Source organism: Zonotrichia albicollis, chromosome 32 (assembly GCF_047830755.1).
Source record: "Zonotrichia albicollis isolate bZonAlb1 chromosome 32, bZonAlb1.hap1, whole genome shotgun sequence".
NCBI lineage: Eukaryota > Metazoa > Chordata > Aves > Passeriformes > Passerellidae > Zonotrichia > Zonotrichia albicollis.
Window position 1 is genome coordinate 2,442,720 of NC_133850.1, and position 15,209 is coordinate 2,457,928.

Consider the following 15,209-nt stretch of genomic DNA (forward strand, 5'->3'; position numbering starts at 1 on the left):
ACCCCTCAAGGATCTCTCAGTTCCTTCAGGAACCTTCCAACCCCCTCAAGAACCTCCCAAATCCTTCAAGGATCTCTCAGTTCCTTGAAGAACCTTCCAAACCCCTCAAGAACCTCCCAAACCCCTCAAGGACCTTCCAAATCCCTCAAGGATCTCTCAGTTCCTTGAAGAACCTTCCAAACCCCTGAAGGACCCCCCAAACCCTTCAAGGACCTCTCAGTTCCCTCAAGAACCTCCCAAACCCCTCAAGGACCTCTCAGTTCCTTCAGGAACCTTCCAACCCCCTCAAGAACCTCTCAGTTCCCTCAAGAACCCTCCAAACCCCTCAAGAACCTCCCAAACCCCTCAAGGACCTCTCAGTTCCCTCAAGAACCTCCCAAACCCCTCAAGAACCTCCCAAACCCCTCAAGGACATCCCAAACCCCTCAAGAACTCCTCAGGTCCCTCAAGGACCTCCAGGTGCTCCAGCTGGAGGCACCAGCGACGAACCACGGGTACCCACCAGGTAGGTGAAGAACGGGACGGAGTTGCGGACGTTGTTGTCGCTGGTCTTGAGGTGGAAGTTGACGGCCAGGTTGTCCCCGGGCTGGAGCTCGGTGGCGGCCACGGCCAGGTGCAGGAAGTTGCCCGAGCCGGCCTGGCTGCGATAGGCCTGGGCCGTCATCTGCTGCCGGGCCTGGCGCTCCGGGGGCAGCCCCGCCTGCGCCGTCCGCACCTGGCACGGGGACACGGTGGCACCGGGTCAGCATGGAGGGCTTGGACACCACAGAGGTTCCACAGAGGAACCATCATGGCAGTCTTGGACACCAGAGAGGTTCCATAAAGGTCATGGCCACCAGAGATGTTCCACAGAGGAACCATCATGGAGGGCTTGGGCACCAGAGAGGTTCCATAGAGGTCATGGCCACCAGAGGGGTTCCACAGAGGAACCATCACAGAGGGTTTGGCCACCCATAGGGGTTCCGTAGAGGAACCATCATGGAGAGCTTGGCCACCATAGACATCTGGGCTACCATAGAGGCTTTGGCCATCATGGAGGGCTTGGCCACCATAGGGGCTCCATAGAGGTCTTGGCCACCATAGAGGTCCCATAGAAGTCTTGCCCACCATAAAGGTCTTGGCCACCATGGAAGCCTTGGCCACCATAGAGGTTCCATTAAGGTCTTGGCCACCATAAAGGCCTTGGCCATCATGGAGATCTTGGCCACCATAGAGGTTCCATAAACGTCTTGGCCATCATGGAGGTCTTGGCCACGGCCAGGTGCAGGAAGTTGCCCGAGCTGGCCTGGCTGCGGTAGGCCTGGGCCGTCATCTGCTGCCGGGCCTGGCGCTCCGGGGGCAGCCCCGCCTGCGCCGTCCGCACCTGGCACGGGGACACGGTGGCACCGGGTCAGCATGGAGGGACATGGTGGCACCGGGTCAGCATGGAGGTCTTGGACACCACAGAGGTTCCACAGAGGAACCATCATGGAGGGCTTGGCCACCAGAGAGGTTCCATAAAGGTCATGGCCACCATAGAGGTTCCATAGAGGAACCATCATGGAGGCCTTGGCCACCAGAGAGGTTCCATAGAGGAACCATCCTGGAGGTCTTGGCCACCATAGGGATTCCACAGAAGAACCATCATGGAGGGCTTGGCCACCAGAGATGTTCCACAGAGGAACCATCATGGAGGGGTGGGACACCAGAGAGGTTCCATACAGGTCATGGCCACCATAGAGGTTCCATAAAGGGCTTGGCCACCATTGAGGTTCACAGAGGAACCATCATGGAGGACTTGGCCACCATTGAGGATGCATGGAGGTCTTGGCTACAATAGAGGCCTTGGCCTTCATGGAGGACTTGGCCACAAGAGAGGTTCCACAGAAGAGCCATCATGGAGGGCTTGGCCACCATAAAGATCTTGGCCACCATAGAGGTTCCATAAAGGTCTTGGCCACCATAGAGGCCTTGGATACCATAGGGACTCCATAGAGGTCTTGGCCACCATGAAGGTCTTGGCACCATGGAGGGCTTGGCCACCATAGGGGTTCCATAAAGTTCTTGGACACCATAGAGGCCTTGACCATCGTGGAGAGCTTGGCCACCACGGAGGTCTTGGCCACGGCCAGGTGCAGGAAGTTGCCCGAGCCAGCCTGGCTGTGATAGGCCTGGACACGGTGGCACTGGGTCACCATGGAGGGACCCGGTGGCACTGGGTCAGCATGGAGGGCTTGGACACCACAGAGGTTCCATAAAGGTCTTGGCCACCATAGAGGTTCCACAGAGGAACCATCATGGAGGCCTTGGCCACCAGAGATGTTCCATAGAGGTCTTGGCCACCATAGAGCCCTTGGCTATCATGGAGGGCTTGGCCACCATAGAGGAACCATCATGGAGGGCTTGGCCACCATAAAGGTCTTGGCCACCACAGAGGTTCCGTAAAGATCTTGCCACCATAAAGGTCTTGTCCACTATGGTGATCTTGGCCTTCATGGGGGACTTGATCACCATAGGGTTCCATAGAGGTCTTGGCCATCATGGTGACACTTGGTCACCATAGAGGTTTTGGCCACCATAAAGGTCTTGGCCATCATGAAGGACTTGGCCACCATAGAGGTTCCATAAAGGGCTTGGCCACCATAGAGGTTCCATAGAGGAACCATCATGGAGGGCTTGGACACCACTGAGGTTCCATAAAGTTCTTGGCCACCAGAGAGGCCTTGGCCATCATGGAAGTCTTGGCCACTATGGTGGTCTTGGCCATCTCAGAGGGCTTGGCCACCATAGATGTTCCAGAGAAGAACCATCATAGAGAGCTTGGCCACCATAAAGGTCTTGGCCACTATGGGTGGTCTTGGCTATCATGGAGGGCTTGGCCACCATAGGTGCTCCATAAAGGTCTTGGTCATCCTGGAGGGCTTGGCCACCATAAAGCTCTTGGTCATCATGGAGGTCTTGGCCACCACAAAGGTCTTGGCCACAATAGAGGTTCCACAGAGGTCTTGGCCACCGTGAAGGTCTTGGCCATTATGGAGAACTTGGCTACCACAGAGGTTCCACAGAGGTCTTGGCCACCATAAAGGTCTTGGCCACCATAGATGGTTTGGCCATCATGGGGAGCTTGGTCACCATAGGTGTTTCATAAAGGTCTTGGCCATCACAGAGGTTCCATAGAGGTCTTGGCCACCATGGAGGTCTTGCCATCATGGCAGTCTTGGCCACCATAAAGGCCTTGGCCATCATGGAGATCTTGGCCACCACAGAAGTTCCATAAAGGTCTTGGCCACCATAAAGGCCTTGGCCATCATGGAGGTCTTGGCCACCATAGGGGCTCCATAGAGGTCTTGGCCATCATAGAAGTCCCATAGAAGTCTTGCCCACCATAAAGGTCTTGGCCACCATGGAAGGCTTGGCCACCATAGAGGTTCCATAGAGGAACCATCATGGAGGGCTTGGCCACCATAAAGGTCTTGTCCACTATGGTGGTCTTGGCCTTCATGGGGGACTTGATCACCATAGGGTTCCATAGAGGTCTTGGCCATCATGGTGACACTTGGCCACCACAAAGTTCTTGGCTATTGTGGCGGTCTTGGCCACCACGGAGGTCTTGACCTCAGCCACCTCAACCTTGGTCACTCCGGCCACCTCACCCACCCCAAGCCCCGGTCACCTCCCCATCAGTGCCACCCCGGCGAGGTGACAGCGGTGTCCCCACTCACGGTGATGGGGACGCTGTCCTTGGTGGCCGGCATGTTGAGGACCAGCCTGGCCGTGCCATCGCCCCGGGTGGACACCTGGCCCTGGAAGCCATCGGCCTGCACGGTGACACGCGGCGCCGGGGACCCGTCGGGGTTGGTGACATAAACCTGGGGGGACAGGGGACACCAGGGGTTGGGGACATGAACCTGGTGGTGACATTGACATAAACCTGGAGGTGACACCAGGAAAGGTGACATAAACCTGCAGGGGACATCAGGGTTGGGGACATGAACCTGGAGGGGACATCAGGGATGGTGACAATAAACCTGGAAGGGACACTGGGGTTGGGGACATAAACATGAAGGGACATCAGGGGGTGGTGACATAAACCTGGTGGTGACATTGACATAAACCTGGAGGGGACATCAGGGTTGGGGACATAAACCTGGAGGGACAGGTGACACCAGGGGTTGGGGACATGAACCTGCTGGTGACATTGACATAAACCTGGAGGTGACACCAGGAAAGGTGACATAAACCTGCAGGGGACATCATGATTGGTGACATAAACCTGCAGGGGACATCAGGGTTGGTAGCATAAACGTGAGGGGACATCAGGGGTGGTGACATAAACCTGGAGGTGACATTGACATAAACCTGGAGGGGACACCAGGAAAGGTGACATAAACCTGGAGGTGACACCAGGATTGGTGACATAAACCTGCAGGGGACATCAGGGTTGGGGACATAAACCTGGGGGGACAGGAGACACCAAGGGTTGGTGACATGAACCTGGATGGGACATCAGGGATGGTGACAATAAACCTGGAAGGGACACTGGGGTTGGGGACATAAACATGAGGGGACATCAGGGGGTGGTGACATAAACCTGGAGGTGACGGGGACACCAGGAGTGGTGACAAAAACCTGGATGGGACATCAGGGGTGGTGACATAAACCTGGAGGTGACATTGACATAAACCTGGAGGGGACATCAGGGTTGGGGACATAAACCTGGGGGGACAGGGGACACCAAGGGTTGGGGACATGAACCTGGAGAGGACATCAGGGATGGTGACAATAAACCTGGAGGGGACACCAAGGGTTGGTGACATAAACCTGGGGGGACATCAGGGGGTGGTGACATAAACCTGGAGGTGACATTGACATAAACCTGGAGGGCACATCAGGGTTGGGGACATAAACCTGGAGGTGACAGGGGACACCGAGGGTTGGTGACATAAACCTGGTGGTGACATTGACATAAACCTGGAGGGGACACCAGGTGACATAAACCTGCAGGGGACATCAGGGTTGGTGACATAAACGTGAGGGGACATCAGGGATGGTGACATAAACCTGCAGGGGACATCAGGGTTGGTGACATAAACCTGGGGGGACAGGGGACACCAAGGGTTGGGGACATGAACCTGGAGGGAACATCAGGAATGGTGACAATAAACCTGGAGGGGACACTGGGGTTGGGGACATAAACATGAGGGGACATCAAGGGGTGGTGACATAAACCTGGAGGTGACATTGACATAAACCTGGAGGTGACATTGACATAAACCTGGAGGGGACCCCAGGATTGGTGACATAAACCTGGAGGGGACATCAGGGTTGGGGACATAAACCTGGGGGGACAGGGGACACCAAGGGTTGGTGACATAAACCTGGAGGGGACATCAGGGATGGTGACAATAAACCTGGAGGGGACACTGGGGTTGGTGACATAAACATGAGGGGACATCAGGGGGTGGTGACATAAACCTGGAGGTGACATTGACATAAACCTGGAGGGCACATCAGGGTTGGGGACATAAACCTGGAGGTGACAGGGGACACCGAGGGTTGGTGACATAAACCTGGTGGTGACATTGACATAAACCTGGAGGGGACACCAGGTGACATAAATCTGGAGGGGACACCAGGAAAGGTGACATAAACCTGCAGGGGACATCAGGGTTGGTGACATAAACCTGGAGGGGACACCAGGTGACATAAACCTGGAGGGGACACCGGGGTTGGTGACATAAACCTGGAGGGGACACCAAGGGATGGTGACATAAACCTGGGGGGACATCAGGGATGGTGACATAAACCTGGAGGTGACATTGACATAAACCTGGAGGGGACACCAAGGGTTGGTGACATAAACCTGGGGGGACATCAGGGATGGTGACATAAACCTGGAGGTGACATTGACATAAACCTGGAGGGGACACTGGGGTTGGGGACATAAACCTGGAGGGGACTCCAGGAAGGGGTGGTGGCACCAGGAAGGGGTGGTGGCGACACTGGGAAGGGGCGGTGGCACTGGGAGGGGACACTGGGAAGGGGTGGTGGCACTGGGAGGGGACACTGGGAATGGGTGGTGGCACCAGGAAGGGGTGGTGGCGACACTGGGAAGGGGTGGTGGCACCAGGAGGGGACAATGGGAAAGGGTGGTGGCACTGGGAGGGGACACTGATACTGGGAAGGGGTGGTGACATCGGGAAGGGACACTGAGAAGGGGTGGTGGCACTGGGGACAATGACACTAGGACGGGGTGGTGGCACTGGGAGGGGACACTGATACTGGGAATGGGTGGTGGCACTGGAATGGGTTGTGACACCGGGAATGGGTGGTGGCACTGGGAAGGGACACTGGGAAAGGGTGGTGGCACCACAGAGGGGTGGTGGCACCGGGAAGGGACACTTGGCAGGGACACCGGGAAGGGACAATGACACTGGGAAGGGGCAGTGGCACTGGGAGGGGACACTGGGAAAAGGTGATGGCACCAGGAAGGGACATTGGGAAGGGGTGGTGGCACTGGGAAGGGACACTGATACTGGGAATGGGTGGTGGCACTGGAATGCGTTGTGACACCGGGAATGGGTGGTGGCACTGGGAAGGGACACTGGGAATGGGTGGTGGCACCAGGAAGGGGTGGTGGCACTGGGAATGGGTGGTGGCACTGGGAGGGGTCACTTGGCAGGGACACTGGGAAGGGACAATGACACTGGGAAGGGGTGGTGGCACTGGGAGGGGACACTGAGAAGGGGTGATGGCACCAGGAAGGGACACTGGGAAAGGGTGGTGGCACCACAGAGGGGTGGTGGCACCAGGAAGGGACACTTGGCTGGGACACCGGGAAGGGACAATGACACTGGGAAGGGGCAGTGGCACTGGGAGGGGACACTGAGAAGGGTGATGGCACCGGGAAGGGACACTGGGAAGGGGTGGTGGCACTGGGAAGGGACACTGGAAATGGGTGGTGGCACCAGGAAAGGGTGGTGGCACTGGGGACAATGACACTGGAAAGGGGGGGTGGCACCGGGAAGGGACACTGGGAAAGGGTGGTGGCACCAGGAAAGGGTGGTGGCACTGGGGACAATGACATTGGGAAGGGGTGGTGGCACCGGGAAGGGACACTGTGAAAGGGTGGTGGCACCAGGAAAGGGTGGTGGCACTAGGAAGGGACACTGCCACCAGGAAGTGCCACCCCAGTGACACAGTGGGGACAGCCCACGGTCCCCAGCCCCTCTCAGGTGACACAGGGACATCCCCCAGGGTCCAACTGCTCCGCCACCCCCAGCTGTGCCCTGTCCCCAGCCCAGGACACCCCGTGCCACCATCCCGGGCCACCGCTGTCCCCAAGGTGTCACCAACCATGAGGTCAAAGGGCATCCCCGGCTTGAAGTACTTGGGCGTGCGGGTGAAGTGGATGCTGTAGGGGGACGTGACGATCCTGATGTCACCGAGCTGGGCCTCCACCATGTCACTGCCTGTGGGGACACCGCGGTGGCCGTGTCACCTCCCTGTCCCCACCCCAGGTGTGCCCCCATCCACCCTGTCCCATCTATGTCCCTGTGCCACCCTCCATGTCACTGCCTGTGGGGACACCGCGGTGGCCGTGTCACCTCCCTGTCCCCATCCTCGCCATCCCTGTCCCCTCACTGTCCCCCTGCCACCCACCATGTCACTGCCTGTGGGGACACCGCGGTGGCCGTGTCACCTCCCTGTCCCCATCTCAGGTGTCCCCCCATGCTCGCTGTCCCTGTCCCCTCTATGCCCCTGTGCCACCCTCCTGTGGGGACACCGCGGTGGCCGTGTCACCTGGGTCCCTGTCCCCTCTATGTCCCCCTGCCACCACCCTGGATGTCCACCATGTCACTGCCTGTGGGGACACCGCGGTGGCCGTGTCACCTCCCTGTCCCCCACCCCAGGTGTGCCCCCATGCACCCTGTCCCATCTATGTCTCTGTGCCACCCTCCATGTCACTGCCTGTGGGGACACCGCGGTGGCCGTGTCACCTCCCTGTCCCCATCCCAGATGTCCCCCCATCCGCCCTGTCCCATCTATGTCCCTGTGCCACCCTCCATGTCACTGCCTGTGGGGACACAGTGGTGGCTGTGTCACCTGGGTCCCTGTCCCCATCCTCGCTGTCCCTGTCCCCTCACTGCCCCCCTGCCACCCACCATGTCACTGCCTGTGGGGACACTATGGTGGCTGTGTCACCTCCCTGTCCCAGGTGTCCCCCCCATCCTCACTGTCCCCATGCCACCCTCCATGTCACTGCCTGTGGGGACACCGTGGTGGCCGTGTCACCTCTGGTCCCTGTCCCAGGTGTCCCTCCATGGTCGCTGTCCCTGTCCCTTCTATGCCCCTGTGCCACCCTCCTGTGGGGACACCGCGGTGGCCGTGTCACCTCCCTGTCCCCATCTCAGGTGTCCCCCCATGCTCACTGTCCCTGTCCCCTCTATGCCCCTGTGCCACCCTCCTGTGGGGACACCGCGGTGGCCGTGTCACCTGAGGTTCCTGTCCCCTCTATGTCCCCCTGCCACCACCCTGGATGTCCACCATGTCACTGCCTGTGGGGACACCGCGGTGGCCGTGTCACCTCCCTGTCCCCACCCCAGGTGTGCCCCCATCCACCCTGTCCCATCTATGTCCCCGTGCCACCCTCCATGTCACTGCCTGTGGGGACACCGTGGTGGCCGTGTCACCTCTGGTCCCTGTCCCCATCCTCGCTGTCCCTGTCCCCTCACTGTCCCCCTGCCACCCACCATGTCACTGCCTGTGGGGACACCGCGGTGGCCGTGTCACCTCTGGTCCCTGTCCCTATCCTCGCCGTCCCTGTCCCCTCAGTGTCCCCTGCCACCCTCCTGCGGGGACACCTCCTGTGTCACCTCCGGGCCTTGTCCCCATCCTCGCCATCCCTGTCCCCTCACTGTCCCCCTGCCACCCTCCATGTCACTGCCTGTGGGGACACCGCGGTGGCCGTGTCACCTCCAGTCCCTGTCCTAGGTGTCTCCTCATCCTCGCTGTCCCTGTCCCCTCATTGTCCCCGTGCCACCCTCCATGTCACTGCCTGTGGGGACACCGTGGTGGCCGTGTCACCTCTGGTCCCTGTCCCCACCCTCACTGTCCCTGTCCCCTCACTGTCCCTCTGTCACCCTCCATGTGGGGACACCGTGGTGGCCGTGTCACCTGGGTCCCTGTCCCCACCCCAGGTGTCCCCCCATTCTTGCTGTCCCTGTCCCCTCATTGTCCCCACCATGTCACTGCCTGTGGGGACACAGCAGTGGCCATGTCACCTGAGGTCCATGTCCTCATCTCAGGTGTCCCCACATGCTTGCCATCCCTGTCCCATCTATGTCCCTGTGCCACCCTCCTGTGGGGACACCGCAGTGTCCATGTCACCTGTCCCTGTCCCAGGTGTCCTCCCATCCCCGCTGTCCCTGTCCCCCCATGTCCCCCCATGTCCCCAATGTCCCTCAATGTCCCCCATGTCCCCAGTGTCCCCGCACAGACCTGACTCGGTGATGACGGTGACAGTGACATACAGCGAGTGTCCCCCCATGTCCCCAATGCCCCCAATGTCCCTCAATGCCCCCAATGTCCCCCAATGTCCCCAATGTCCCCGCACAGACCTGACTCGGTGATGACGGTGACAGTGACATAGAGCGAGTGTCCCCCCATGTCCCCAATGTCCCCCCATGTCCCCCCATGTCCCCAATGTCCCCAATGTCCCCCAATGTCCCCCAATGTCCCCAGTGTCCCCGCACAGACCTGACTCGGTGATGACGGTGACAGTGACATACAGCGAGTGTCCCACCAGCTCCTGGGGCTTGGGGAAGCGCTCGCGCAGGTGAGCCATGGACAGCAGGACATCGGCGTCACCGTCCTGCACCTGGGGACACATTGGGGACATTGGGGACATTGGGGACATTGGGGACACATTGGGGACAGCAGGACATCGGCGTCACCGTCCTGCACCTGGGGACACACTGGGGACACACTGGGGACAGGGTTAGGGACAGGGACAATGCCAGGGTTGGGGACACAGCTGGGGACACAACTGCAGGACAGTGTCAGGCTCACTGGGACAGGGTTGGGAACAGGGTTGGGGACAGGCCTGGGGACAGTGCCAGCTCACCGGGACAGGGTTGGGGACAGTGCCAGGGTTGGGGACATCACTGGGGACAATGACAATGCCATCTCACCGGGACAGGGTTGGGGACAGGGACAGTGGCAGTGCCATCTCACCGGGACAGGGTTGGGGACAGTGACAGTGACAGTGCCATCTCACCTGGACAGGGTTGGGGACAGGGACAGTGGCAGTGCCATCTCACTGGGACAGGATTGGGGACAGGGACAGTGGCAGTGCCATCTCACCGGGACAGGGTTGGGGACAGTGACAGTGACAGTGACAGTGGCAGTGCCATCTCACCGGGACAGGGCTGGGGACAGGGACAGTGACAATGACAATGCCATCTCACCGGGACGCGCTGCAGGGACTGGGGGATGCTCCTCCTCTCGTCGTCCACCATGACCCCGAAGAGCACAAAGGCCATGCCCTCCACCTTCCTGCCGTACAGGTACCTGGGGACGGCCACCGTGTCACCCTGTCACCCTGTCACCCTGTCACCGTGTCACTGTGTCACCGTGTCACCGTGTCACCCTGTCACCCTGTCACCCTGTCACCGTGTCACTGTGTCACCCTGTCACCCTGCACATCCCATCCACCTTCCTGCCGTACAGGTACCTGGGGACAGCCACTGTGTCACCGTGTCACCATGTCACCCTGTCACCCTGTCACCGTGTCACTGTGTCACCCTGTCACCCTGCACATCCCATCCACCTTCCTGCCGTACAGGTACCTGGGCACAGCCACCGTGTCACCCTGTCACTGTGTCACCCTGTCACCATGTCACTGTGTCACCCTGTCACCCTGCACATCCCATCCACCTTCCTGCCATACAGGTACCTGGGGACGGCCATCGTGTCACCCTGTCACTGTGTCACCCTGTCACTGTGTCACCCTGTCACCCTGTCACCGTGTCACCCTGACACCGTGTCACCGTGTCACCGTGTCACCCTGTCACCCTGTCACCCTGTCACCCTGTCACCCTGCACATCCCATCCACCTTCCTGCTGTACAGGTACCTGGGGACAGCCACCGTGTCACCGTGTCACCCTGTCACTGTGTCACTGTGTCACTGTGTCACCCTGTCACCCTGTCACTGTGTCACCCTGTCACCCTGTCACCTTGTCACCCTGTCACCCTGTCACTGTGTCACCCTGTCATTGTGTCACTGTGTCACTGTGTCACCGTGTCACCCTGTCACCCTGTCACCCTGCACATCCCCTCCACCTTCCTGCTGTACAGGTACCTGGGGACAGCCACCGTGTCACTCTGTCACTGTGTCACCCTGTCACCCTGTCACTGTGTCACCATGTCACCCTGTCACCCTGTCACTGTGTCACCCTGTCACTCTGTCACTGTGTCACCCTGTCACCCTGTCACCCTGTCACCGTGTCACTGTGTCACCCTGTCACCCTGCACATCCCATCCACCTTCCTGCCGTACAGGTACCTGGGGACAGCCACCATGTCACCCTGTCACCAGTCACTGTGTCACTGTGTCACTATGTCACCCTGTCACCCTGTCACCCTGTCACTGTGTCACACTGTCAGTGTGTCACTGTGTCACCGTATCACTGTGTCACCCTGTCAGTGTCACCCTGTCACTGTGTCACTATGTCACCCTGTCACCCTGTCATCCTGTCACTGTGTCACCGTATCACTGTGTCACCCTGTCACTGTGTCACTCTGCCCCCATCCTGCCACCCTGCCCCTGTCACCCCATCCCTGCCACCACCACCAATGTCCCCATGTCCCCATCCTGTCACCCCATCTCTGCCATCCCATCCCTGCCATCACAAATGTCCCCATGTCCCCATGCTGCCACCCCTCTGCCATCCCATCCCTGCCACCACCAATGCCACCAATGTCCCCATGTCCCCATTCCTGCCACAAGCAATGTCACCCCATTGTCCCCATGTCCCCATCCTGCCACCCCTCTGTCATCCCATCCCTGCCACAAACACCAATGTCTCCATGTCCCCATGGTGTCACCCCCTGCCATCCCATCCCTGCCACCAACACCAATGTCCCCATCCTGCCACCACCAATGCCATCAATGTCCCCATGCTGCCATCCCTGTCCCTGTCATCCCATCCCTGCCACCATCAATGTCCCCACATCCCCATGGTGCCACCCCTGTCCCTGTCACCCCATCCCTGCCTCCACCTCCACCAATGTCACCCCATTGTCCCCATCCTGCACCCCTGTCATCCCATCCCTGCCACCACCACCAATGTCCCCATGTCCCCATCCTGCCACCACCAATGTCACCCCATTGTCCCCATGTCCCCATCCTGCCACCACCAAGGCCACCAATGTCCCCATGTCCCCATCCTGCCACCCCTGTCCCCGTCACCACCAATGTCACCAATGTCCCCATTCTGTCACCCCTCTGTCATCCCATCCCTGCCACCACCAATGTCCCCATTGTCCCCATGTCCCCATCCTGCCACCCCTCTGCCATCCCATCCCTGCCACCACCAATGTCCCCGTTGTCCCCATGTCCCCATCCCTGCCACCACCACCATTGTCCCCAGTCCACCCCGTCCCCAGTGCCACCACCCCAGCCCAGCTGTCCCCCTGTCCCCCCACACATCTGTGACCCCAGAGGGGACACTTTTGTCCCCAAAAAGGGACAATTTGGCGTCACCTGGCGTGGATGGACACCTTGAAGTCCTCCTGGCTGTCGATGTAGAGGAACTTCTTCTCAGGAACCAGGGACACCTCGAAGCTGGGCAGCACTGCGGGGTGACACCATCGGTGACACCATGGTGACACCATCGGTGACACCGCCACCCCGCTGTCCCCAAGGCCACCCTCCCTGTCACCCACCGTATTCCTTGACCTCGAATTTGGTGCTGAATTCCTGATCCGGAGAATCCTCGAATTTGGCCGAAATCGTCCACGTGCCCAAGCTGGGGAGGTGACAGGGAGGTGACAGGGAGGTGACAGGGAGGTGACAACCCAGGGGTGTCCCCAGGCCACCCCCGGGGACGGTGCCACCCACCTGATGACCTCGGGCAGGTTGTGGGTGAAGGACAGGATCCCGTTTTTGGTCGGAGATGACACCAGCACTTGTTTGACGATGACGTTGTCGGGCGTCTGAGGGGACACGCGGGTGGCACCGTGTCACCTCTGTGTGTCACCTGTGTGTCACCTGTGTGTGTCACCTGTGTGTGTCACCCCAGGGCACTCACCTTGACCTCCACGGTGACCGTCTTGGCCACCGGCTGCATGAGGTGGTTCACGGTGAAGAGGCGGCAGAGCACTGCGGGGGACACAGGGGACAGTGAGGGGACACAGGGGACATGTGGGGACACAGGGGACACAGGGGGCAGTGAGGGGACACAGGGGACACAGGGGACAGTGAGGGGACACAGGGGACATATGGGGACACAGGGGACACAGGGGACATGTGGGGACACAGGGGACACAGGGGACACAGGGGACAGTGAGGAGACACAGGGGACATGGTGAGGGGACACAGGGGACAGTGAGGGGACACAGGGGACATGTGGGGACACAGGGGACAGTGAGGGGACACAGGGGACACAGGGGACACAGGGGACATGGTGAGGGGACACAGGGGACAGTGAGGGGACACAGGGGACACGGAAGACACAGGGGACACAGGGGACAGTGAGGGGACAAGGTGAGGGGACACAGGGGACCGTGAGGGAACACAGGGGACAGTGAGGGGACACAGGGGACACGGGGGACACAGGGGACAGTGAGGGGACACAGGGGACATGAGGGGACACAGGGGACACAGGGGACACGGGGGACACAGGGGGCAGTGAGGGGACATGTGGGGACACAGGGGACAGTGAGGGGACATGGTGAGAGGACACAGGTGACAAGGTGAGAGGGAACGTGTGGGGACAGCCAGCACTGGAGGGGACACAGGGGACACGGTGAGGGGACAAGGGACTGAAGGGGGGACAGGGGACAATGTGAGGGGACACTTGGGGACAAGGTGAGGGGACAAGGACAGGGTGGGGACACAGAGGACACAGGGGACAGGGTGAGGGGACAAGGTGACAGGACAATTGGGGGCAGGCCAGCACTGGGAGGGGACACAGGGGACTGAGAGGGGACAAGGTGAGAGGGGACAAGGACAGGGTGGGGACACAGAGGACACAGGGGACAAGGTGAGGGGACACAGGGGACACTTGGGGACAGCCAGCACTGGGAGGGGACACAGGGGACACGGTGAGGGGACAAGGTGAGGAGGGACAAGGGACTGAGGGGGGGACAGGGGACAATGTGAGGGGACACTTGGGGACAAGGTGAGGGGACAAGGACAGGGTGGGGACACAGAGGACACAGGGGACAAGGTGAGGGGACAAAGGGGACACAGGGGACACTTGGGGACAGCCAGCACTGGGAGGGGACACAGGGGACAAGGGAGACAAGGTGAGGAGACACAAGGGACAGGGTGAGAGGGGACACAGGGGACACAGGGGACAATGTGAGGGGACACAGGGGACACTTGGGGACAGCCAGCACTGGAGGGGACACAGGGGACAGTGAGGGGACACAGGAGGTGGTGAGGGGACAAAGTGAGGGGACACAGGGACAAGGACAGGGTGGGGACACAAGGGACAAAGTGAGAGGGGACACAGGGGACACTTGGGGACAGCCAGCACTGGGAGGGGAGACAGGGGACTGGGAGGGGACAAAGTGAGAGGGGACACAGGGGACACATGGGGACATAGGGGACAAGGACAGGGTCGGGACACAGGGGACACTTGGGGACAAGGTGAGGGGACAATCTGAGGGGACACAGGGGACAGTGAGGGGACAACGTGAGGGGACACTTGGGCACAAGGTGAGAGGGGACAATGTCACGGTACACAAGGGACAAGGTGAGGGGACACGCGGGGACAGCCGGCACTGAGAGGGGACATAGGGGACAAAGTGAGGGGACACAGGGGACAAAGTGAGGGGACAGCGTTAAGGGACACAGGGGACAAGGTGAGAGGACACAGGGACAAACTGAGGGGACACAGGGGAAAAAGTGAGGGGGGACAGGGGACAAGGAAGGGTCGGGACACAGGGGACATGTAGGACAAGGTGAGGGGACACAGGGGACACTTGGGGACAGCCAGCAC

General features: G+C 60.1%; 1 protein-coding gene across 8 annotated transcripts in view; it reads right to left on the bottom strand.

The window, feature by feature from the left end:
• The window catches only part of LOC102064784 (venom factor-like), a 73,159-nt gene that overhangs the window by 48,912 nt on the left and 9,038 nt on the right, over positions 1-15,209 (bottom strand). For 6 of the 8 annotated variants that reach the window (XM_074530492.1, XM_074530491.1, XM_074530490.1 and 3 more), the window contains 9 exons: positions 13,293-13,363; positions 13,103-13,197; positions 12,928-13,010; positions 12,746-12,836; positions 10,449-10,551; positions 9,739-9,859; positions 7,336-7,451; positions 3,702-3,848; positions 503-715 (listed from right to left, as the gene is read on the bottom strand). In XM_074530492.1, the coding sequence (XP_074386593.1) occupies positions 503-715; positions 3,702-3,848; positions 7,336-7,451; positions 9,739-9,859; positions 10,449-10,551; positions 12,746-12,836; positions 12,928-13,010; positions 13,103-13,197; positions 13,293-13,363 (1,040 nt within the window). Of the gene's footprint in view, positions 1-502; positions 716-3,701; positions 3,849-7,335; positions 7,452-9,599; positions 9,664-9,738; positions 9,860-10,448; positions 10,552-10,917; positions 10,937-12,745; positions 12,837-12,927; positions 13,011-13,102; positions 13,198-13,292; positions 13,364-15,209 lie in introns of those variants that run through there. The other 2 variants (XM_074530489.1, XM_074530495.1) reach the window with 2 other exon arrangements.